The following is a 26,069-nucleotide window of genomic DNA, read 5'->3' as shown; positions in this document are numbered from 1 at the left end:
GTTGCTATTGTTTTTGGGTTTGTAGGGACCGAGCGCCTTTTATTTTTACTTCAGAGATGGAGTACTTTATTACAGAGGGTGGGAAAAACCCACAGCATTTCCAAGATTTTGTGGAGCTTTGCTGTCAAGCTTATAATATTGTCAGAAGGCACAGTCGGCTGCTCTTGAACCTATTAGAAATGGTAAGTCCCTTGGGGAAACAAAAATAATACACTTCATTTATGTCTCTCTTTCAGTAGTCTATTTTTTCTAATGGCTTGGCATTCCCCAAAGAGCTATTCAAACCAGAAGGGAATGAACAAGCTAAAAGTACCATTGTATAATTTATAAACACATTTCTTAATAATTCATTCCATTAGTTCACAGTTATTGTCTCAAACATTTCTATTCACAATAATATTGATGTATTCAGGGGTTATCTCAGTATATTTTGATTAAAGATTAAGGACAATAATTTAGAATATTGTATCAGTTGTATTGTGCTTAAGGATTTTTCAAAAGTACTTTAAAAAATACTAGATTAAGGACAGTAATTTAGAATACTGTATCAGTTGTATTGTGCTTAAGGATTTTTCAAAAGTACTTTAAAAAATACTATCTCATTTACACCCATAGCAACCCAATGATGTAGACCAGACAAGAATTTTTCCTGGCTCCCCTCCCAATCTCTGCCTTTTTCCAGATTAAGAACCTGGGGGTCAAAGATATAAGACAGCTTCCTAGCAACTCAACCAGAGAGTAGTACATTTAGTGGTGTACATTGGTTCCTACTTAGTCATGCTCCTATATGCTCTCTGTTGACTTACAGTGGAAAATTTAAGTTTCATTCCACTGGCCAATGTTAAAGAGATGGAGACTAGATATACAGGGTGAAAGGAGAGGGATCTGATAGAAATATCTTCTGGGAGAAGGATGGGGTGATTCCTTTAGGCACATAACATACACACTAGTAATTGTAGCAAAATGTAGGAGAGAAACACAACTTTGGTAAATCAGGAAGGTGTTTGGAGCCAATGCAATCATAAAAAACAGCTGGCTTAGAATATTCAGATGACAATAATTCTACCAGATGCTGTTAAGGGCACAGACTTCTTACTTAACTCCAATAAGATGATGCTTCTCATCTATCAAATGAAGATAATAGCATCTACCTTGTAGGATTGATGAATAAATGACCTAAAAGTGAATGTTTTGCATGAACATTATACTAAGTGTTTTATGTGTATTAATTGATTTATATTTCATAATAACCCTATTAGATAATTAATATAAAGCACTTAACACAGTGCCTGTCATGTGGTAGGGTTCAATTATTTTATTATACTAGATCCTATTAATCCAAAAGAGCACTGTCCAATAGAGTATCTCCTACTCATGTGTGGTTACTTAAATTTAAATTAATTAGTATTGACTAAACTTTAAAATTTAGCTCCTCAGTCTCACTAGCCACATTTCAAGTGTTCAATAGCCACACATGGCTAGTGATACCATATTGGACAACACAGTTATAAAGCATTTCCAACATTGCAGGAAGTTCTATTGGGTAGTGCTGAATAAATGTTGACCTTGTTGCAATGAAGATTTGACTGGATCCTTGTTTTAACTTTCAAACAACATATGCACCTTACTCTGTCTTAAAAAATAGATATTTTAAAAAAACACTATAAACATGTCATCTTTCATGTATAAAGACACTTTGGTTTCTTCATGTGTGAACTGGATATGTAGTTTTTCCCATTTCCAGAATTTTCAAGTTGGCTATTCCAATAATAGCTAATGATTAATATTGGTAGATTTGCATTCTATCTCCCAATTCTATTGGGCCATATTGCAATTATGAGATGGCTTATGGCTCATAATCTGTGTTCATACCACAAAGGAAACTTTACAAGGACTAACTCTGTGATCTTGACTCCATTTACATATAAATATCTAGGTAGTATCATTCTAATATTCTCTGGGTCTCTAACAGGTTCTAAATCATGAATCCCTGACTTCATGAGTACTGTATGCCAAAAACTGTGAGGATACATTAACATATGAGACCTAGGCAGCCTTAAAATTTTCACTATGGTAAGGAAGATAAAATTCATGTATACAATAAATGAGGTGTCCAGCCTTTTTAAATGTCTATAATGTCATAAATAACTGCATACAAAGAGTAAGTACCATACTCTAACAACTGCTTGAACCAACCACAGACATTTTAAAAATAAACCCAAAGTAGAAAAGCACAAATACAGATTATGCTATTTCTCAGGTGACACTAAAATTATGCTGAATAACAAAAGTGAGCATATTAAGTAAAAGGACAACCATTTGAAAAAATTGATTGAAAAAGCTATTGGGCTTTTTTCTCTTGTTTAATAAACTTTTCTACTTACCTAAAAAGAAAACTTATAGCACATGTGTCATAATATATAAAAAGTTATTTTTATAAGGCACCTGGCTGGATCAGTCAGTTAAGTATCCAACTTTTGATTTTGGCTCAGGTCATGATCTCAGGGTAATGAGATCAAGCCCCGTGTGGGCTCCACGTTGAGAGGGAAGTCTGCTTAAAATTCTCTGTCCCTCTCCCTCTGCTCCTCCCCACTCACATACGTGCACACTCTATCTCTAAAAAAAAAACAACTATAATGTAAAGAGTTTATATAATGTTATTTCACTTAAAAGAAGTAGATGGTGTTTTATCAAGTACCTGAAGTAATTTTTCATAAAAAATATTAAAATCAAATGTTGAAGGTTTCTGTTACATAGTATGCCCAAAAAATCTCCCTATGTTCTAATTATTCAAGTCTTGACTTCAAGGCTAAGGAGGAAATTTTGACAGTAAAAAGCACGAATTCAGATTAAGCAAATAATCTTAGATTTAGACTCTCACAGAAGCTGAAACAGATCAGGAGCAATGTTGACAAATTAGACCAATGAATAAATACATATGAAACAGTAGTATGTTATTGCCTCTGTTTCTGGTCATTTACCTCTCCAGTCTCTGCTTTTCAGGTTTCTTTCTTATGGGATTCTGTAGATAACCAAAGCATCAGTAAAGGTTTCAGGACCACATTTTCTCTGGCATAGTTTCCTATAAAATAAAAACCGAATTTAAATTTGTGAAAGATTATTTTCTGCCCATGTAAGTAATCAATATTTCCTTCAATTCTGTCTCAAACTGACTCTTGTTGTATTAACTTCTTTTAAAAGAACTCAATCTACTACTCCATGACCCAGTTACAACCTGAGAAATAATTGACATGGGTCATAACTTCTATCTTCTGTGAATGGTCTGTATCCAGGGTTATGAGTCACAAGTGTTTGGTGAATCTACTATGGAGTTAATGGCTCATCCCTTGTTGAGAACAGCATATTTCCAGTTATCCACAGTCCTTTTTATTTACTCCTGGGAGAAGCAGGGAAAAAATAATCCATGAAATTCCCATCTTGCTGAAAAGCAAAACATCTGTAGGAGACCCAAGAGTGTTGCTGGCTGAATTCACTAACATAAAAGCCTGTATTTCATCAGCTTTTCTCTCATTAAAAAATCAATATCAGCTATTATGGAAGGCTCCCAAAGAACACAGGGACCATTCACCCAGTTTAAAATGTTTATCACACCCATTATTATATCAGATATTTCCCAGAAGAAATCTTTCTAACTGCTCTATGTGGTGGCAAAGAGTGTCTGTTTCCCTAAGCATAACGATCAAAATAGCTTTGGACTTAGTAGGAGGAGAACAGAAGTTGAAAATTTTGAAGTGTTCCTCTCCTTTAAAAAGGAAATGATCTGTTTATCACCTGTATCTTTTCATTACCTATACTAGCGTAGCCACCCTTTCCCTTTCCTATTGCCCCAAATAAAGTTATTACCCCTGGAATCGAGGCTAAGAGGGACTTGAACCACATCTCTGTGAGTCAGAGAACAGACATGATTAAGTGGACCCCAGTGTGAGGTCATCCATACTCCGATGGCAGGGTCACAATACTCAGTCTCCTCTCTCAACAAGGGCAAAGCTTGCACTTGTTTACTTTCAATCAACCACATAACAAGGAGAGAGCTGGATTCATCTACTTTGAAGCCATCTACACTTGGCAGTTGGTGTATAATGGGAGTGGGGGGAGAAGAAGGAGTATGTATAGGGTGTACTTCCCAAGAAAATGTTTGACAGAGTTCTAAGCAAGCAGGTGAATTCTGAGTATCCAGAGAAATCAGAAAGCAATGCAGATCTAAGGAAGAAGCTCTTCTTAGCAAATGGACAATCATAGTCTGATAAAGGGGAAACTTTCACAATAAGTACCCAGATGTCTCTAGAACTAGTACAAAACTGAAAAGATAAAGCCTAATCTAGACTTAAGTTGCTGCTGGAAATATACTCTCTATGGTTGATTTTAAATTTCATAGTCAGGGTTGAACTTGCTACTTCTAGGCTTTTAGTGCCTTACAAGGTCAGACATTTTTTTTTCATTCATTCATTCATTCACTCATTTATTCATGCATGCAAGCATGCATTATTTTACAGACTTTCACTAAGTTCTATTTGCAAGGCACCAAGCTTGACAATATAAACAATTTAACATCAAATAACAACTCAGTTCTTGTCCTCAAAGGACTTCAAATTGAATGTGATAAACATATATGTGAACAAAACATAGTATTTGAAAGAGGTGTGACCAAGATTGGATTGCTGTACAAGGAAAGCAGTAATTAAATCTTACCAAGAAAATCCGTGGTGCTTCAAAAAGAAAGACATATTTAAGCTGAGCTTTCAAAAGGAATTTCAATAGATAAGGAGGGAGAGGAAAGGAATCTTGGCTGAGAGAAAAATATATGTGTGGAGGCTCGAAGAGCATGCACATGACATGTGTTGGAAATAGAGATAATCAAATATACCTAGTCTGTGGTACAAAGGAAGACCTATATAGAAATAGATGAAGTGACAGATCACAGTTAGATTATAAAAGACATTTATGACCAGAATGAGGATTTTGGACTTTGATATATAGACATCTGAGAACCTAGAAGTTTTTTTGCTTTTGATGAAGAGAGTACCATCATCTAGCTTGGATTTTAAACAGATAACTCAGAAGTTATGTAATTAGAGAGAGAGGGATTAAAGAACTAGAAAAAGGCTACTCAAGTTAGCTACTAAGCTAATGAAGATGAGGAGCTGAACTAGGATAGTAATTGCAGTGGGAAGGGGAATGAATACAAGAGATCCTTGAGGTGGTTTTTATAGAATAATGTAACTGACATCGGGAGTCAGGAAGAAGAATCAAAGATGTGAAGTTCTTGTTAATTGGACAATGGTGGCAGTTTAAATGGCACTGTGAAACAGGAAAAAGGAATTTATAGGAGAAGAGAATTTGCTCAAATTTAGATATCATGTATTTTGATGATCCATGAGGAGAAGCAGTTAACACCTTTCTAGGACTACCTGATCCATTTCATCATTTTAATTACTGTTAATGACTCCCAAATCTATATTTACAGCTATATGCTTTAGATTCCACCCAGCCATCCAAATATATCCAATTAATTATCCAACTCTACTTCCTACATATCTTTAAAATCCAATAAATTATATTTTTTCTTTATTCCTAAACATTCTCCTAGTTTAGTCTTTTATTCAGCTTCACTTTAATCCACATTCCATAAATAACGACAATGATCTTTTTAAAACACAATTCAGTTATTTTCATGCCCATTTAAAAACACTAAAAGAGCTGTCTCGCCTTTAGGATAAAGTACAAAACTTTTATATTGCTAAAAGATCTTACTCTACCTAACTCTTTAGCCGCATCTCTTGTCACCCATCCATAGGATATCTTATGTTCCAGAAGCTCTCCTGGAATTCTTTTTGTGAACTAATGAAAGATGTCTTGGGGCGCCTGGGTGGCTCAGTTGGTTAAGCGACTGCCTTCGGCTCAGGTCATGATCCTGGAGTCCCGGGATCGAGTCCCACATCGGGCTCCCTGCTCAGCAGGGAGTCTGCTTCTCCCTCTGACCCTCCCCCATCTCATGCTCTCTCTCTCTCATTCTCTCTGTCTCAAATAAATAAATAAAATTTAAAAAAAAAAAAAAAAAAAGAAAGATGTCTTGCTCTCCTCAGTACATCTATGTATGCTGTTCCCTCTGCCTGAGTGGGGACAGTAGGAAAGACAACAGTTCAAATCCATTTCTTTCTCGCTTGAACTTCATCAAGTCAATCACAACTTCACCCATCTTTCCTAGCCATATTTTCATTTTATCCTTTATTTTTAGCATTAGTAGCATTGTTCTTAACTTCCCACCACTCTAAGAGTGCCTCTATTCCAGAACAGGAAATAATTTATCATCTTAGTCATAGAGGTAATGTTGACATTCTCCTCCTTCTTCTCCTCCTCGTGCTCCTCCTCCTTCTTCTTTTTCAAAGCTTAAATTTATTTCAGAAAGATCTTTTTCTCAAAAAATATTTTCTTTATTTTTGCCTGTAACTAAAATGAATATTATCCCTTCAGTCTACATTATAGTATAAACACAGTACGTTTCCAAAGGTTGGCAGAAAAAAATATCTGAGACTTAGTATAATTTTATCTTTACTTCATTGTTTTAATAATCTTTAATAAATGGAATCACCACTTAACTAGGGAAAATTGTGTTTTTAGGATATGAGTCATAGAGTCATGAAAGAATGTAAGATTAAGAACCAGAGGGATGAGTTTTATACTCTGTGCTTCCACGCCATTTGATCTGGACACTTCACTTACACTTTTGGGGGGATTAAGTTTTTCTTCTTTAAAATGGGTATTGCAATATAATTTCTGTGTAACAATTTATAAGTATAAATCCTTTCCTTATTCATTAACCATTTGATTGCCCTAGAACATGTTGGGTGTTCTTATCTCTACTTTAAAAGAGAAAATGGAGATTCAAAGAAGTTAAGAAACTTTTTTCATGATTATTCAGATTTTAAATAGTAGGTCTAGAGATTCTGACACTAGAACCCTAATTAGTCTACTGTCCAGTGCTGAATATTCCTCTTCTACAAGAAGACAAGGTGAGGTTAATCATACTATCACGCTTACTTCACTGGTTTATGATGAAGATAAAATTAAATTATTAATCTGCAAGCACTTTGACAACTTTATTTGTTCTTCTTCTTATTATTATTGTTTGTTGCTTCTGTTAGTAAACACAGGAAGTTAAAAAAAACATGAATTATATCCATGCATGTTTACAAACTGAAAAGCGTTGTTATGTAAATTTAAGTTTATATGTATTTGTAGAATTAACCAAATAAGCTTAACCAAACTTGACTAAGTAAGATTTGATTTACGTTTATTCTGAGTTTTTTTGTTTTTCTTCTGTTTGTTTTGCTAAGATGATACATGCAGGATTGCCTGAGCTGGGTGGAATCCAAGACCTGAAATATGTGTATAATAATCTTCGTCCACAAGACACAGACCTGGAAGCAACAAGTCATTTTACCAAGTAAGATTAGCTGTGAATGTATGAATGTACATACACTCATGTGTACAGATACATGTTTCACATTTGAGTTGATTTCAGGGTGAACAATCATTGGTATAAAGCTGTCATTTCTAGAACCAGCCTGTGTCTTCTTTCCCAGGGGATGGAAAGGGAGCAATGTGAATGTCTAGCAGAAGGCCTTAGTCAGTGTTTTTGTAGCATGCTATTGTTTGCTACCCAGCCTCTTCATCTAATACATTGCTCAATAAGAGGTCACTAAAAAGAGCAAGGCTGACATAAATAGATTGGTTGTTCTACTTGAACTGTGTCCAGGAAAACAATTTAGAAAAAGAGATTTATGATGAGATATGGACTCACTACTTTCATCTCTAAGGCAATACAAATATTAGAAACTTGGTAACTATCTTTTATTTTTAATCTATTTTTTACTAAGCAAGGCTGGGAAAACACTAATGCACATCAAAGTAAGAGTCTGGGCGGAATACAGTGAATATTAATTGGACTCAAAATCATTGTCAAAAGGGTGCTGCATTTTATAATAGAAGATTCCTTTGAACTTCAATATTTGAATGGATAGCATAATTGCTAGCAAGTTTTAGGGCTCAATAAATGTTAGCCATAATTATTATCATAGTAAATAGTTTAAGTAGAGAAATACAGTGCTCTTTCCTGTAACTTCTTAATATTAACTCTTATTTGAGTCTACTTTTTATTTGTTCTGATACTTTTAATAAAAAATTTATAAGTACAGATAATACTCTTTTTAATGGATATATGCTTTGTCCTTCTGAGGAAAACAGTATTTACAAAATCTTTCCCACCCAATTATTACTTTTTCTGCCCTCCTTCCAGAATGTATAGTGAAGGCTCTCTATTACAATGGACTAATGAGAGTTAATTGGGACATCCTACATACTTGATGAATTTCACTTTTGCAAAGAATCTTTGTTTTGTGAACTCTAATTGAAAGGCTGCTATTGTGGTTGAGTAGAAGCAATATGGCATAATTAGAGAATACTAGAACTGGAGGTGCCCTTATACTGTATTCTGACAATAAATATGCAAATGAGGAAACAGATTCAAAGAATTAGAGGTCTTGCCCACGATTAAAGAAGTAGTAAGAAACAGAGCTACGATTAGGGACCATAAAAGTCCCTGGTCTAGGGTTTTTCAACATTCAATACTGGAAACAATATGATATCATTAAGGAACACCAGGCAGAGCCCTTGCCAAAACTATACCTTCCTGCTACTTAATTTGTTTCTGAAATTCTACCATTAGAGATTCTTTAGTGGAGTCTGGTAGGTTTTTTGAGTCTTTAAAAATGCCCTTTAATAGAGGGAACATTCTGCATGGAGCACTGGGTGTTATACGCAAACAGTGAATCATGGAACACTACATCAAAAACTAATGATGTAATGTATGGTGATTAACATAACATAATAATTTTTAAAAATGCCCTTTAATCGTAAAAGTTATCTCTGAAAGAAGCATTTGTTTATGTCCACTTAGAAAGCTACAAATATTAGTTGACAATCATCTGTGGCCAAAGCCACTAGCTTGAAGATTTTCGTAAGTGTTCCAGATCCCTGGTTTTATGGATAATGACCCTCAAGTTGCCTCAACTAATGGAGCAGGAGATTTGTGTAAGAAATCCAAGAGAAAGGCTAACAACTTGCCTCAGAAAGAGCAGAAGGTCTTCTGTCCCAGAGCCTGGAAGGTCCTTTGGAGTTCAAGACAGCCCTGGGATCCCATCAGCAGGAAGCAGACTTTCACACTAGCTGCTCACCCCCAGTCCAATTAACTCCATCCTAAGATCACATGGTACCAAAACACACCCCTCTCAGGCTATTCCATTAGGATCTGAGTGGGATACCTTTCTTTAAAATGAGCTACTGCACAACAGGCACAATGATTGATGTGTCAGTGGAAGCAGGTGGGGAGACAGAGGAGGAGCATGGAGAGGTCCAATAAAGGTAGAGGTTGGAAACATGTGATTAGGTTAAAGCTTGTGTTTGATGTGTCATTGTTTAGATAGTTTACAAATAGTCTCTACTACCATTTAAAGCAAAGGGAAAAAACTATATATTGGATGAAGAAAAGCTCTTTCAGGCTCTGGCCATTTTATTTGTCCACCAGAGTTCCATCCCTCCACATTTCCTGACTTCAACTGATACATCCAGATCTGTAAAAAGCAGAATCTTAGATATGGGTGAGCTTTCCTACGTTGATTTATCTCCTCTTCCTATTCAAGAGATTGTGAACTAATATGGGAAGTAGATCTGAAACCACTAATCTCCTGGCAGTGAGCTAGACCTCATTATCCTGCCTGCATATCTCTGCCAGGCTAATTTTCTCACTTTCAGATGTTAGATAGTATGTTCTGTTAATTAAACTTCTTTCTACAACTTTATGGTAAAAAACTTGTTCTCCATTGCAGACTTAAAAAGCATCTAGTCAATTAAATGAGGGCACATCCTTTCTCTGTTCAATAATTGTCTTTGACTTGCCGTTTCCTACCGCTTACTTTTCAGGACCTTATGATCTGATTGTCTTTATCAAGGTTTATCCACCCCACCTCCATTACTCCCAAATGAGTCATCTTCTGGGTAGATAACTTTCTCAATATACATTCATTCCTCTTTTGTCTATTTAACGCATCAGAAATGCTTCCAAGGAATCATAAAATTACTGGAATAGAGGGGGGAGTCTGATCTAACTTTCAGTTCTACCTATTCTTTGAGATGCTGGACCATTCGTACCTCATCCATGAAACCTCAGATTATTCTAGTAGTGACTAGTCTTTTTTTCTATAATTCTACAGAACATGTACTACTTCCTGCTATACTTAATTTATTACTAAATTACATGTTGTCTAGTATATCATCTTAATATACTGGTTGGTTATACCAGTTTCTCCCAAGTAAAATAGGGGACATAGTCCCATTTTTCCACTTTTAAAAATATCTGAATGTGAAACAAGTTTTATTGCCCTTAAGATATATTTAAAAGTTTAACAGAAAATCCAATGTAAACATCAAACATTAAGTATATAAAAGTTATATAACAATGACTAACATTTAACATAGTACTTCTTATGTGTCAGGCCCTGTTCTAAGTGCTTTTCATGTGGTAACTTGTTTAATCATCATAACAAGTCTGTGAGATAATATCATTTTAATGTACATTTTTAGATTAGGACATTGAGACCCCAGAGAGGTTAAGTAATTTGCCAAAGGATATAGCCAGCTGTAGACAGAACCACAATGTGTATCCAGGGGTTATGCTCCAGAGTGGGGGTCTTAAACTCCACCCTGTGTGCTCAAAACCATGTCTCTCATATGCAGGCTCTTGGGATAGGCTGGTTCATAATTCAGACCATAGTTTTCTCAAGGTCCCTTAGAGCCCAGTTGGGCTACAGTTTGAACAAAGTAGATCTTTTCTCAGGCAATAATCCTCATATCCTGAATATCCCAAGCCTTGAGAGAGGACAGATGTCCCTTCCCAGTACTATTATCTCTGTGCCATCACCAGGTGTCTCCTGGATGTTTGGTTTAAGATCTGCTATAATTGCCACCCTGGGGGACCACCATGGGATAATTTGCCTAGTGACTCCAAAATAGTCACCCTCTTTCCTTTTTCTGTTTTGGCCCTTTAACAGATGTCTTGAACCTTTCTCTATTTTTCCCCTTGTCTGCTCAGAGAAAGATTTCTCTCATGGGAGCATGAGACTCACTCTCCTTTTAACTTCCAAGAGCCTGTCTCAGTAATATATTTTATCCTATAATCTCAATCACATACCTTTATTTTTAGATATGATTTAATGTGTTTTGAGTTTGCCTCTCCACCTGTTCTCTAAATTCTTTGGTAAGCAAATGTAGATCAAGTGTTGAGAATCTTTTCTACCACACAGCACTGTGAAGAACCTATTATGGAGATTCAAGAAACCTCAATTAATTGTGACTGAGATTCTTAACCATTTTAAAAAGTTACTTATAATTTTTACAACTGATTATAGAATATTTCTTTTGTCAATACTTAATGTATAGAGTGAATTTATAAAAGTAGCCTGAATAATTAAAAACAAGAGTGGAACCTTTAATGACATGATCCACATGGTTAAAATTAATGATAAAAATTATGTGCACTTGCTTATTTTTCTATGTATATAATATCGTTATCTTAAGCTGTGTTCTCTGACATCACATGGATTCCAAAACTTAAGGAGGTACTTGAAGTGTAGACGTCAGTGCACATAATTTACCAAAAGAGAAATGAAGTTATGTAATGGATTCAGCGTTAGTGCTGGTACTTCAATGAGTGGCATTAACTCTTTTAATATACTTATGAGCACTCCTGTATATTTAAAGTCCTTGTTCTCTTTGTTCTGATGGGCTAAAAGTGCTTTATGCCGCTGTTTATTCTGGTATTAGTACTAAAATAGAAATAAAAATAAGATAAGAAAATCCACCCACCACCACCACCACCACCACCAAGCTCACAGATCTGGGCCATGAATGAGGACTAAGCCCTCTGAGACACAGCATGTGTGGCTACCTTAAGTACCCTAGTCTTGACTACAGTATTAGCATTAAGAGGCTGCCCTCTTGACATTGTATGAGACTTAAAAGAAAGAAATGACTTTTCCTGTCTCTCCAAGAGAGTACTCAATCTATGAACCACATAGGATCCTATCTTATTCTTTGGTATTCACATTCAGGGTTAAGAGCTGATCGTAAGAGTTTCAGAAGATGCTGTACTCCACATGGCATTAAAAATTGTATTATAATTAATGGTATTTAGAGGAAAATGAGAATAAAATTGGTTTACTGGCCACAAAGATTTTTCACAGCACTGCCAACTCTTCTCTCTGCTTCCCTTACTTTTTTCTACTCACCTTACAGCTGAGTGCTATTGAATAGAATCAAGAAAGTCTCATGACTCAGTTCCTGAAATTGATACTCTCATGTAATATCTCTGCCAAGCTCACTGCTAGGCAACAAAGGCAACGATCCATTAAAATGCTGTCCGAATGGGTTATTTTAGAATTTTCAATCACTTTCAAACCTCGGGTTAGCTGTCCTTAGAAACAGATAACTATTTCACAGACCAGACTGGGATCATTAAGCATAAACTTCCCTGCCTACCTGCCCTCCCACATACAGATCATGCTTTTCACTTCATTCATTTTCTGCTCCAAAAATGTGAGAGGAAATTTTCCATGTATTCCCAGATATTCCATTTGGCCTGCCACACAGATTCTTTGGTTTAATAAGTATAAGATCTCCTGTCCTTCGGCTAAAACTGAAGGCAGCTTGAAGCAAAACACAAAACTCCAAACTTTAAAAAAAAAAAAATTTGTATTCATGAGGTATTTTGGTAGCAAGAACCAGAGATTCTATCTGATACCCTTAGAGAAAAGGGTATATATGGACGCAAACTATAACCTAACAAATCCCAGAAACCAATGGGACCTGGCTAGTTTCCAGTGGAAACAAAGATCTTCTACTCTGTTTAATCGACCTTTTTGCCCAGTACTGTAGTCTAAATTCCAAAGAGAAACAGTCTTAATTGACTTAACTAGTTGCCTTTGTCCCAGATGGACAGGATCCTTCACACAAAGCCATCATGGATTCTGTTGCCCATCCTTACACCTATTATGGGCCACCCCTTGAAAAAGAACAGCCTAGAGTTTCTTCTCTGAATTTTGAGCTTTAGAAAGAACAATCTTAGTTATGAGGGGCCACTCAAGTGCAGAGCAGGCATGATGACTGTCCCAAGTATAACTATAAACCACTGGAAATGTCGATGCCATCTGGAAAGAGTGCTCCTGGACTCCTCCTAACAGAGCCAGAGTCTGTGAGCCACCTACAGTGTGCAGACATAATGCCAGAAACTCCCAGTGTTTCTGTCACTCCTCCTTAGTTATTTTTCATGGCTACAGGGTGAGACGAGACTCTGTGCTCAAATGTCTCAAAACACTGTTCAATGGCCTTTTGTCTGTTTCTCTTCAAAATTGAGAAAGAAAATATGGGACAGGGATGCAGATCCCTGGATTCTTTTATCATTAAATTTTCTTGATGCTTTTTAAATACTTGGCAAATTGTTATCTCATGGATTCTTGTAATTCCACAAATATGGGTCAAAATTTTCCTTTGCCTTAGATTAACCATTGATACCCACAGAAATAAATGCTCACCAGAAAAACAAACAAACAAACAAACAAAACAACAGAACCTGGAGAAATTAACAATCATGGTGTCCAACTTTCCCTAAATTAGGAAAGCAAATTTCAAAGAGAAATGCAAATTCAAACAGGTGGAAGTTTCCCTTTCATTGTGAAAGTCTCCCAATTTAAAAAAAAATGAATTATAAAAACAAATCTGAACTAAATGACTTTATAAATTACTTTTTTAACTGCAGGTATAATACCTTTTACAATGCTGTATTTCCTAAGTTGCGTGACCCAGTCACACTCACTACAATGTTTGATAGCTTAGCTGTTGTTCTAAATTTCTGCAATAGGAGAGTCTCTGTTTTTGAATTATATATGCTACACTGAGAATTTGCCCAATTTCCCTAAATATCAAGTCATGATACACCTTAGCTATTAGCTTTTAAAAAAAAAGATATTTTAACTCTTTAGGAGACTATCAGTCTAAAGGCTAAGAGCATTTGGAAAGTTCAATGTACCCACCAAGAGTGCCAGAAGTCATTAGTTAACAAGAGATGAATAGTCCAGATGGCGCTGTTTCACAACAGCCGATCACCCCACCACAGCTACCTGCATCAGCCTACTCTTATTGTAGTAAATGACTGAAGTCATTTACTATTTTTAAATATATTTTTTTCACATTTTAAAGATTTTTATTACCTTAATTATAGCACCATTTATCACTGTGGATTTTTCTATATTATTGCATGTTAAGATTTATTTTCCTGCTTTGTGTAAGATTTCATTTTAATACCATCAATAAAATAAGCTGGCTTGGTGGGGGGGGTTGGTCAATGGGAATAGACACCTGGAATATCATTTCACTGGTGTAATACTTACATATAATAAGACCAATCCATCAACATTTTTCTAGGCCTTTCTTCCATTTGCTCTGATTTGGTTGTGTTTTTTTTTAAGTAACTTCCCTAAGAAAGTGTAAGAATTACTTATTGATAGTCAAGACCATGGAGCCTAGAATTCTTGTTTGTATGCAGAGTTAGATGCCTGTGATGACATTTACATAAGGCTCACTAACCTTGTAAGTAAATTTTGAAGACTGCAAACTTTAACTTGGAACACAGCAAAGTTTTTTGTGTTTTGGTTTTTTTTTTTGTAAGCTAAGTTCTAAACAATGAAGCAAGAGAAAGAAAAAAAAAGGAAGAAAAGAAAGAAAGATAAACCTGCCCCTTGTTTTAATCATTATCTAATTTATTTTTTGTAGGATTTCAAGAGTTTACCACAAGTCATTTTCCAAAAAACCATAAATCTGCACATTTGTTTTCTTTTGTATCCCTCTATGTAGTTTGCTACCTTTTGGGCTCATATATATTCATTTCTTTACTTATTTGGTAGTAAGCTTTCTGAAATAATATTTGCATAATATTATTCTATTTCCAATTACTTTTCATATGTTACCTAATTCAATTCTGTCAACAGTCTTGGGAAAACGGCATGGTTTAGTCATCACCTATGTTTTATAGATGAAACAACTGAGTTTCCTGGAAGCTAATTGACTTTCTTGAGATCATGGACAGAACTAATAAGTGAGTTCAATATAGAGCAAAATTGATTTCTTGCATAAAAGATGCTCTTCCCAGGACTTTAAGCAAAATCACATGGTAATTTTTCACATGGTGAAAAATCCGACATGTGGAACTCTTAATGCTCTGATAATCTCAGATAAATATAGATTTTTTTAACTTAGTGTCTTCAGGTTAGGTGAAAGAATATGGCAAGAAAATATCCAAACATCTAAATGTTTAACAAGAAAATATCTAAATGCTTATAACCATGTATCTCAAATTAGGGTGCCAGGCCATCAAAGCCACAAGGATTACCATGAGATATTCTTTCATAATATCATTTTATTTAAAAGTTAGAACAAGGGGTGCCTGGGTGGCTCAGATGGTTAAGTGTCTGCCTTTGACTCAGGTCATGATCCCAGGGTCCTGGAATCGAGCCCCACATCGGGCTCCTGGCTCAGCGGGGAGCCTGCTTCTCCCTCTGCCTCTCTCCCTGCCCATGTTCTCTCTCTCTCTCTGTATCTCTGTGTCTCAAATGAATAAATAAAATCTTAAAAAATAATAATAATAAAAGTTAGAACAAGACGGTTAAATTTTTGTGTTCATATATGTGTACATACATGTGTAGCCAGTCATCTATTTTTCATGTCAGACAATCTTGAATTTTTAAAAATAAAAATGCACAGAGATGAACTTGTTTTATTGTATACCAAGGATGCATCAGCAATGATTATTTACTGAATTCATTTCAGAATGGTATTGGTTTTTTGGTTTAAAAATATGGGTTTGAATACTTACTGTTCCAGTATAAACTTGTAACAAAGTAGGAATTATCTTGATAGCGCACTTTACAGGCTTAAGTATGAGAAAGTTTTGGGAAGACATTTTAGAGATTACAAATTCAACATTGAACTATTATTTTTCTTCATGGAATAAAAGAAATTGTGACAAAGTTGTATTAAGTCATTGTTCCCTCTGAATCGTTAAGAATGACTCACGAACCTGGACATTCAATCAGTAACTCCAAAAAAAGAAAAAAAAAAAAAAGTACTGTACGTATCACACATGCCAAAACCAATGCAACGAAAATGAAGTTTGGAGGTTAGATGAAGAAATTTGTTCATGGAGAGTATGAGTCACTTGAAACTTTTCTATTTATATATGATAAAATTACAGAGTCAATGGTAAAATGAGAATGTTCTTAAACAAATTCCCTCACAGATAAAGTCTTTTGAAAATATTTCCCTGAGACTATTGAAGAGACTGGTTAGTAAAACAGGTATTCTATCAAACCACAAAAATGATATAAACAACTTCAGCAATAAGAATATATTCTTGAAATTTCCATCCTGTTGCCTCAGAAACTTCGCTCAACTGTCGTTCCACAGCGTTAGACACCTCTCCTCAGTGGTTGTTCCGATGTGACTCACAAAGCAGTGAAAACTACTTGCCCCTTACAGTCACATATTGTATAAATGCAAGTTCAAAAAATATTATAATATTTAATCTGAGGAAAAAAATACTACTGTTCTCTGTATGTTGAACCTGATGTGGAAGATCAGACCTCCTGGATTCAACCCAGTTTTCTGAGACTGATAAACTCAATTGCTCATTCACACACACACACATAGCTAGGAAACCTGTTCGTAGCAGCTGTTTCTAATGATAAGCAATTTAAAATATTTAAGTCATATGAAAAGGTGAATATATTATGAAGCAGTATAGATTTTGTACACATTTAAGATAGGACATAAGGCTTAAGATTTTATGGTTATTGTATAACCCTTTGGACTATGTTCCCTGGCTATAAAAAATACCATTAAATGTTTTTCTAAGGTTTGTTTTTATGTAAAAATTAAAGGATCATTATTTTAGTGCCTTTATTCCACCTAAGAATTGCATGCTAAATCTATTTAATTGGCTAATCTTAAAGACAAAGTTGAAAGACTGTTTATTATAAATAATCCACAATGAGAGCAAAGACAGGAATCAGATAAACGTGAGTTGAAATTTTCATTACTACCTTCTAAATAATGTCACCTTTGGTATTCATTTAACCTTTCTTGGTCTTTTTTTTTTTTTAATCTATTGCTAAAATAATTTTACTATTTTCTTATAAGGATGAAAAGATTAACATAAGGCATTCAGTGTAGTGCTTGCCAAAGGATATATACTCCCTGAGGGCAGAAATCTGATTTTTCTCTACCTCTATGTCCCACCACATAGAACAGTGCCTGGCAGAGAGTTAGAAGTGTTTATCAGGATGATCTAGAGGTTTCCCTTAAGAAATTTAAGAACTGGGTCCTTCCAACTGGGGCTTTGAACCTGTAATATGAGGATACTCCAAAGTATAATCCTGCTGATGCTGCCATTAAACAAAATATATCTGATTTATGCAGGTGGTAGGGGCTACCACCTGCATAAATCAGATCCTTGCAGAGGCCTGTAACCCACTACTCTCAGGTCCCCAGTCCCAGATTGGGTCATATTAAAAAGCACTATTCTATCTGACCTGTTAAATCTGTCACCTATGAAATAGGAGATGGATTTAGGTGAAAGTCTACCCTAAAACTATAGGCTTATCATAAAAGTTCATCCTTCATCTCAAGTCTTCTTAGATCTTAACTGTTGGACAGTGTAAGAGTAAGGCATGGATGTAGTTGAGATTTTGTGAAGGTGAGTACATCAGAACTTAGGACATATGGTTCATAGCAGATCTTTATGAGAAGAGAGTACATGCTGTCACCCTAGAGTTTCCACCACAATACATGAAATATGTTCAGTAAATATTTGTTGAATGAATGAATGAATGAATGGTTGGGTCTCCATAAATCATGATTAGCATTGTACTCATACTACTATTATTATCTTCATTCTTTAAACTATGAATGAGAAAAGAAATGAATGTTTTATATTATACAATATACCCATAAATTCATAAAGTCAAAGAATATCTTTAGGAACATGAACACTGTGGAAATGAATAATGATCAGAGTCATATTTTAACTTATTTAACAAATTTTGGCCTAGATTGATGTATAGTAATGGAAAATTTTGGAATTTACTTTAAAGAGTCTAATACCACAACAAGATAAATGGGTTTGGAGCTTTATAAAATTGAGGAAAAAATTATTAAACATTATTGAACTACATTGTTAACACTGAGGACATAACAGATTAGTCTAGAAGGCATTGCATCATAACTTTGATAGATGCCAACCCAGAAAGTGGTATTTAATTATATTCAACATCCATTCCTCTTAGAAAATTTTAGTAATCTCAGAATAGAAGGAAACTTAGATAAACATCATACTTTTAAAAGTGGAAAATTGCAAGCATTCCCATTAATGTCAGGAAAAAGATAATAATGCCTTTATATTGATAAGTAAAGCCCTATGCTTAAGTTTTAGTATATTGTTATTTTCCATTTGAATAAGACAACAAAGAAGATAATCCTAAGGAATTAAAAAAAAATGGAATAACAAGAGTCAGTAAAGTAAGTAGTTACAAGATAAACAGTCAAGACTCTGTAGTAAAAAAGATTAAAGGGGAAACGTTATATGATCACCTCAATAGATACAGAAAATGTAGTTAATAAAATTTATAATTACTTGTTTCTTAAAAACTCCAGAAATAGAAAGGAATGTCCTTAGCTAAAACTGAACAGAAAACATTATACTTAATGGTGAAACATTGAAAACTTCTTTGTAATCAGGAACAAACCAAAAATGTTTGCTATCACCACTTCCGTTTAACATTGATCTGGGTCTTAGCAGTGCAAAGGTAACAAAAACTATCATTTTTGCAGATTACATGACTGTGTCCATAAATATTTCAAAAGATCATACAGAAATATTGTTAAAATCAATGAGAGTTTAAAATTACTTACAGGGTGCCTGAGTGGCTCGGATGGTTAAGCATCTGCCTTCAACTCAAGTCATGATTTCAGGGTCCTGGGATTGAGCCCCTCTTTGGGCTCCTGGCTCCGCAAGGAGTCTGATTCTCCTTCCTCTACCTCTCTCTCTCCTGCTCATTCTCTGTCTCTCTCTCTCTGTCTCAAATGAATAAACAACAACAACAAAATCATAAAATCTACTTACATATTATCAAATGTTGGTTAAAATTTAGGAAAAGATAGTATTTACAATTTGTCATTAACAAATATGTGTTCAATTAGGGAATAAATCTAACAAAAGATACGCAAAATTTTCACAGGAAAAAATCTAAACTCATAAAGGGAGATGTAAAACAAGACTTAACTAAATGAAGAAATCTACCACGCTTACGGGTGCATGTCTTAATATTGTAAAGATGTTAATTCCACCCAAATTGATTTATACTTTCAATACAGTACCACTCAAATCCTTACACATTTATTTTTTGTATGGGTGAGCTTGATAAGCCGATTCTATGAAAGAAGATATTTGTAAATGACATATCAGATAAATGGTTAATATCCAAAATCTATAAAGAACTTATCAAATTCAACACCCAAAAACAAATAATCTAGTTAAGAAATAGGCGGAAGACATGAATAAACACTTTTCCAAAGAAGACATCCAGAAGGCTAAAAGACACATGAAAATATGCTCAACATCACTCATCATCAGGGAAATACAAATCAAAACCACAATGATATTATCACCTCACACTTGTCAGAGTGGCTAAAATTAACAAGTCAGGAAACAACAGATGTTGGTGAGGATGCAGAGAAAGGGGAACCCTACCGCACTGTTGGTGGGAATGCAAACTGGTGCAGCCACTCTGGAAAACAGTAGGGAGGTTCCTCAAAAAGTTAAAAATAGAACTCCCCTACAACCCAGCAATTGTACTACAAGGTATTTATCCAAAGGATACAAAAAATGATGATTCAAAGGGTCACAGGCACCCCAATGTTTATAGCAGCACTATCAACAATAGCCAAATTATAGAAAGAGCCCAAATGTCCATGAATGGATAAAGAAGATGTGGTATACATATACAGATAAAGATATATATATATAGTGAAATATTACTCTGCGATCACAAAGAATGAAATCTTGCCATTTGCCACAATGTAGATGGAACTAGAGTATATTATGCTAAGAGAAATAAGTCAGTTAGAAAGACAAATACATGATTTCACTCATGTGGAATTTAAGAAACAAAACAGATGAACATGGGGGAAGGGAAGGGAAAATAAAATAAGACAAAAACAGAGAGGGAGGCAAACCGTAAGAGACACTTAAAATAGAAAATAAATGGGGTTGCTGGAGAGGTGGTGGATAGAGGGGTGGACTAAATGGGTAATGAGCATTAAAGAAGGCATTTTGGGGGGGCATTTGATGAGCACTGGGGGTTATATATAAGTGATGAATCACTAAATTCTACTCCTGAAACCAATACCACACTATATGTTAACTAACTTGAATTTAAATAAAATAAAATAAAAATAGAATATATTTGGGAGATTAGAGGGCCTAAAATAGTGAAAAAAAAATACCTAAAGAAGAAGAGGATAAAAGAGCTTGTGGATTTCAAGACTTATTATAAGTTCCAGCTTTTAAGGAAGTGTAGTATTGACACAGAAATGGCCAAATGACAAGTGCAACAGAATAAAGAGGCCAGAAGCAGGCCTAGGCATATATAGAGGCTTAGTATTGGACAAAATTGAATCAGCAAGGAAAGAATAGTCTTTGCAATTAAAAAAAAAAAAGGTTAGATTTATGACTGTACATCTATACTTTCAGATACTGTGTGGTCATTTCAAAAATAGGTCTAACTCTGTGTTCTGAATTAGAAAGATTGCTCACTCAACAGATATTTTGGGGTCACCTACTATGCACCACTTACTATAAAATTTTTCTTTCAAAATATATTACTAAGTTAAAATAGCAGATTACAACATTGCTTAGAATTGTAATTTTTGACTCCTGTCTTTTTTTACTTCTATCTCACACAACATCACAATCCTTACAAAATGGTGCTCTTTTTGTCTGTCTAATTCCATTCTTCCCTTCCTCACTCTATCAGCCATTCTTTGCCATCTGCCAAACACCAGTCACCCATCTACCTCTGAGTTTCTGGAATAGCTATTGTTTCTTCTTCGAATGTCCTCCATCACAAATCCCCATGGCCTACACTCGGCAAATCAAGGTCTGTTAGTGTCCTTTACAGCATATATTACTTTCTCAAATCCTTTATTTTTAAATGTTTATTTCATTATTGTCTGAATTTCACATTATATAAACTCTATAAAGGGAGAAATCTCTGTTATTCATTGCTATATCCCAACACTAGAATAGCACCTGGCATGTAGTAGGAGTAAAGATAGTGTGTATGTATCTCTGTGTATCTGTTTGCACAAATGTATAAAGAAAACTCAAAAGAATAATATCAAATTGTTTCTAGCAGTTATTTCTGGAGGAGAGTGGCACTGGAAGAAGGATGAAGGGAAACTTTCCCATTTTACTTCATATTTTACTGTGTTGCTTGAATTATATATTATAACAAGTCAAGTTTTTTAATGTTCCTGAATCTCTTCCAAATAAAACAGACATATCAAATAGGGTAGCAAAACTCAAAAACTATGGACAATACCTACAACAAAACTATGCAAGAAAGTATTCCCAAGAACCCTAAAATACAAGCAGGTAGGACAAACCATTCAGCTATAAGACCTGTGTAACAGCATGTTATGGGAAGAAGCTAAAGAAGCAATAGGCCATCTGATTGGCCTGAGAACACGACTCCAAAGACCCCACAGGTACTCATTGGAAAGCTGAGCAGATCAATTTGATAACAGCAGCTAACATTGGGAAGAATTTTCACACATTCCAATTCACTGGGAAGGGCAAGTGTTCAGTGGCAGATCTGAAAAGGTCAAAGAACTTTATGAGCTTTCGGAGGTAACTGGAGCTTCCTTCCAGGAAAAAGTCCTACACTGAAGAGAAACTGCTAGATGTATACTCCAAGATGAGAGGAGAAAGATTACAGAAGAAAAGGAAAACCAAAGTCCAGAAAAAATTGGGGGTGAGGGGATAAGCAAAAGAAGCATATCTCAGAAAATATGAAACAACATTTTTATCACTGTTTCTATACCAAGGAAAAGGGAGCTTCAGACCCTCAAAAACCTTCTACTCCTTCCTGAAAGTTCAGGAATGCTAATTTCATATTAAAATGAGCAAGCAATGATGTAATGTATGGTGATTAACATAACATAATAAAATTAAAATAAAATAAAATGAGCAAGCAAAATGGATCATGTTTGAACGTCATACAAAATTATAATGAGAAATAAAGAAATAAGATGTAAAACAAAATCCATACAATGAAGTATGCCAGAAAGATATTCCCACCAAAGGAAGAAACTGTATCCTTATATTTCAAATTGAGCTAAAAGAAATCAAGACAATGATAATGACATGAAAGAACAATATATATCAGAATTAAAAAAACTCAGAAATGAGGTGATTGAATCCAAGAAAAAAAAATAAAAGAAAACATAATTTTTAATTGCATTTTTTCATTTTTATTTAAATACCAGTTAGTTAAAATACATGTACTATTAGTTGCAGGTCATACAGTGTAATATTAGTTATTTACAGTGAATCAACACTTCCATACAACAGCTGGTGCCCATCATAAGTGCACACCTTAATCCCCATCACTTATTTAACCCGTCCCTCCACCCACCTCCCTTCTGGTCACCATCAGATTGTTTTCTATAGTTAAGACTCTGTTTTTTGGAATGCCTCTCTCTCTCTTTTTTTCCCCTTTGCTCGTTTGTTTTGTTTCTTAAATTCTACATATGAGTGAAATATACATATGTTACTTATCATTCTCTGACTTATTTTGCTTAGCTTAATAGTTTCTAGCTCCATCCATCATTGCAATTGACAAGATTTCATTCTTTCTATGGCTGAATAATATTCCATTATATATATACACCACATCTTTATCCATTCATCAGTCGATGGACATGTGGGCTCTTTCCATAATTTGGTTATCGTAGATTTGTTGCTATAATGTTGCTATAAATATTGGCATACATGTATCATTTTCAATTCGTATTTTTGTATTCTTTGGGTAGATAGTCAGTAGTGTGACTGCTGGGCCATAGGGTAGTTCTATTTTTAACTTTAAAGAGCCTCCAAACTGTTTTCCACAGTGGCTGCAGCAATTTGCATTCCCATCCACAGTGCAAGAGGGTTCCCCTTTCTCCACATCCTAGCCAACACCTGTTGTTTCTTGTGTTGTTGATTTTAGACATTCTGAGAGGTGTGAGGTGATATTTCATTATAGTTTTGGTTTGCATTTCCTTAATGATAAGTGATGTTGATCATCTTTCCATGTGTCTGTTAGCCAAATGTATGCATTCTTTGAAAAATGTCTTTTCATGTGTTCTGTCCATTTTTAAACTGGGTCATTTGGGTTTGGGGTGTTGAGTTTTATAAGCTCTATATATTTTGGATACTAACCCTTTATTAGATATGTCATTGCAAATATCTTCTCCCATTCCATAGGTTATCTTTTACTTTCGTTGATTGTTTGCTTCACTGTGCAGAAGCTTTTTATTTTGATGAAATCCAAATAGTTTATTTTTGCTTTTGTTTCCCTCACCTCAGAAGACATCTAGAAAGAAGTTGCTATAGCCAATGTCAAAGAAGTTACTGCCTGTGTTTTTTTCCAGGATTTTTATGGTTTCAGGCCTCACATTTAGGTCTTTGATCCATTTTAAATTTATTTTTGTGTGCGGTGTAAGAAAGTGGTCCAGTTTCATTCTTTTGCATGTTGCTGTCCAGTTTTCCAACACCATGTGTCGAAGAGACTTTTTCCCATTGGATATTCTTTCCTGCTTTGTCAAAGATTAATTGGCCATATAGTTGTGGGTTCATTTCTGGGAAAAGAAAACAATTTTAAAAGCAAACCAGAAGGAACACAGAATAAACATGACAATATAACAGAGGCCTCCAGAGAAAAAGATGAACAAAAAGAGGACTTTTAAAATAAAAGCAGTGAAAATCCAACATATATATACATAATGAAAGTCCCTGAAAAAGAAAACCAAAATAATATATTAAAATGGTATCAAAGCTAAATTATTTATTTAGTATTTTTTAAAAGATTTATTTATTTATTTTAGAGAGACAGAGAGCAAGAGTGCTGGGGGGAGGGGCAAGGGGAAAGGGAGAGAGAGAATCTCAAGCAGGCTCCATGCTGCCTAAATCAAGGCTCGACCTTAGGACCCTGAGATCATGACCTGAGGCAAAATCAAGAGTCAAATGTTTAACTGACAGAGCCACCCAGATGCCCCTTTATTTAGTATTTTAATAAATACTAGTATGATAATTACATTTTCTGAAGTCAAAAGACTTGAAATTACATTGAAATACATTGAATATTTGGGAAAATTACCTATAATAACCAACCTGAAACATATTTTAGAAAAACTATTGGACTCTGAAGAAAAAGAAACTTCCTTCAAGCATCCGGCAAAAAGACCAAATTATTTATAAGAGAAAGAAGTGTAGTATATTATCAGTTTTGAATACTAATTCTTTATTCCAAAACAAAATGGAATGATGTTTTTATGGCACTCAAAAAAGAAAATGTGAGGGGCTCCTGGGTGGCTCAGTCGGTTAAGCATCTGCCTTTGGCTCACATAATGATCTGAGGTCCTGGGATGGAGCCCCATGTCAGGGTCCCTGCTCAGTGGGGAGTCTGCTTCTTCCTTCCCCCTCCCCCACTTGTGCTCGCTCTCTCTCAAATAAATAAATAAAATCTTTTTTTAAAAAAAAGAGGGGGGGGCGGAGCAAGATGGCGGAGGAGTAGGAGACCTGGATTTTGTCTCCTCTCAGGAATTCAGCTGGATAGGGATCAAACCATTCTGAACACCTACAAACTCAACAGGAGATCAAAGAAAAGAATAGCAACAACTCTCTCATCAGAAAAGCGACCACTTTCTGGAAGGTAGGACGTGCGGAGAAGTGAATCCGAGGCAATTTTCAGGAGGATAGATGGCGGGGGAGGGGCCTCTGTCGGCCGCTTCTGGCAAGTGATAGAGCCACGGAGCACAAAATCGGAACTTTCAGAAGTCTGCTCCACTGAGGGACATCACTCTGGTGGCTAAGCGGGGGGTGGAACCCTCTGGGACAGTGTGGTCTCAGGACCCTTGGGGTCACAGAAAGACCAGGGGTGTCTGAGTGTGGCAGAGCTCCCAGGTATCAGAGTAGGGAAGCCGGCTGCAGAGGCAGAGCCCAGGCGCGGGCTCTCAGCTCAGGGTTGTCAAACCATGATCCGCGGCACAGTCGGGCCACTGCTCCTCCAGCAGGGACCCAACAAGCGGCAGATCGGGGAGACTCACCTTCCTCCCCCGGGAGGAGCAGCGCGGGAGTGCACCACAGGGATCTGCTGGGTTTGGAGATTCCACCCGGGGTCGGGTGCCAGAGATAGAAATGCGTGGTCACAGGCCAGGTGAGCACGGAGTGCGGCCGGAGACCGGGGAGATGGGAGTGACTGACGGCTTTTCTCTGGGGGTGCACTGAGGAGCGGGGCCCCGAGTTCTCGGCTCCTCCGGGGCAGAGATTGGGAGGCCGCCATTTTCACTCTCCGCCTCCAAAGCTGTACGGAAAGCTCGCAGGGAACAAAAGCCCCGGAGAGCAAACCCGAGCAGATTACTTAGCCGGGAGGGGGCAAGGGCGGGGCAATTCCGCCTCCGGCAGAGACATTTGGAAACCACGGCAACAGGCCCCTCCCCAGAAGATCAGCGAGAACAGCCAGCCAAGACCAAGTTTACCGATCAATGAAAACGGCAGAACTACAGCGCTAGGGGACTACTGCACATAGAATTCATGGCTTTTTTACCATGATTCTTTAGTCTTTCAA

General features: G+C 35.9%; 1 protein-coding gene across 2 annotated transcripts in view; it reads left to right on the top strand.

Moving 5' to 3' along the window:
• The window catches only part of PIK3C2G (phosphatidylinositol-4-phosphate 3-kinase catalytic subunit type 2 gamma), a 344,923-nt gene that overhangs the window by 238,270 nt on the left and 80,584 nt on the right, over positions 1-26,069 (top strand). For both annotated transcript variants that reach the window (XM_035028133.1, XM_035028132.1), the window contains 2 exons: positions 26-182; positions 7,356-7,465. In XM_035028133.1, coding sequence (XP_034884024.1) covers positions 26-182; positions 7,356-7,465 — 267 coding nt within the window. The remainder of the gene's footprint in view (positions 1-25; positions 183-7,355; positions 7,466-26,069) is intronic.

This window comes from Mirounga leonina, unplaced genomic scaffold (assembly GCF_011800145.1).
Source record: "Mirounga leonina isolate KUSES-001 unplaced genomic scaffold, KU_Mleo_1.0 Mir_201, whole genome shotgun sequence".
NCBI classification, from domain to species: domain Eukaryota; kingdom Metazoa; phylum Chordata; class Mammalia; order Carnivora; family Phocidae; genus Mirounga; species Mirounga leonina.
The sequence above is the reverse complement of the archived record's forward strand: the minus strand, read 5'-3'. Positions and strand labels throughout refer to the sequence as shown.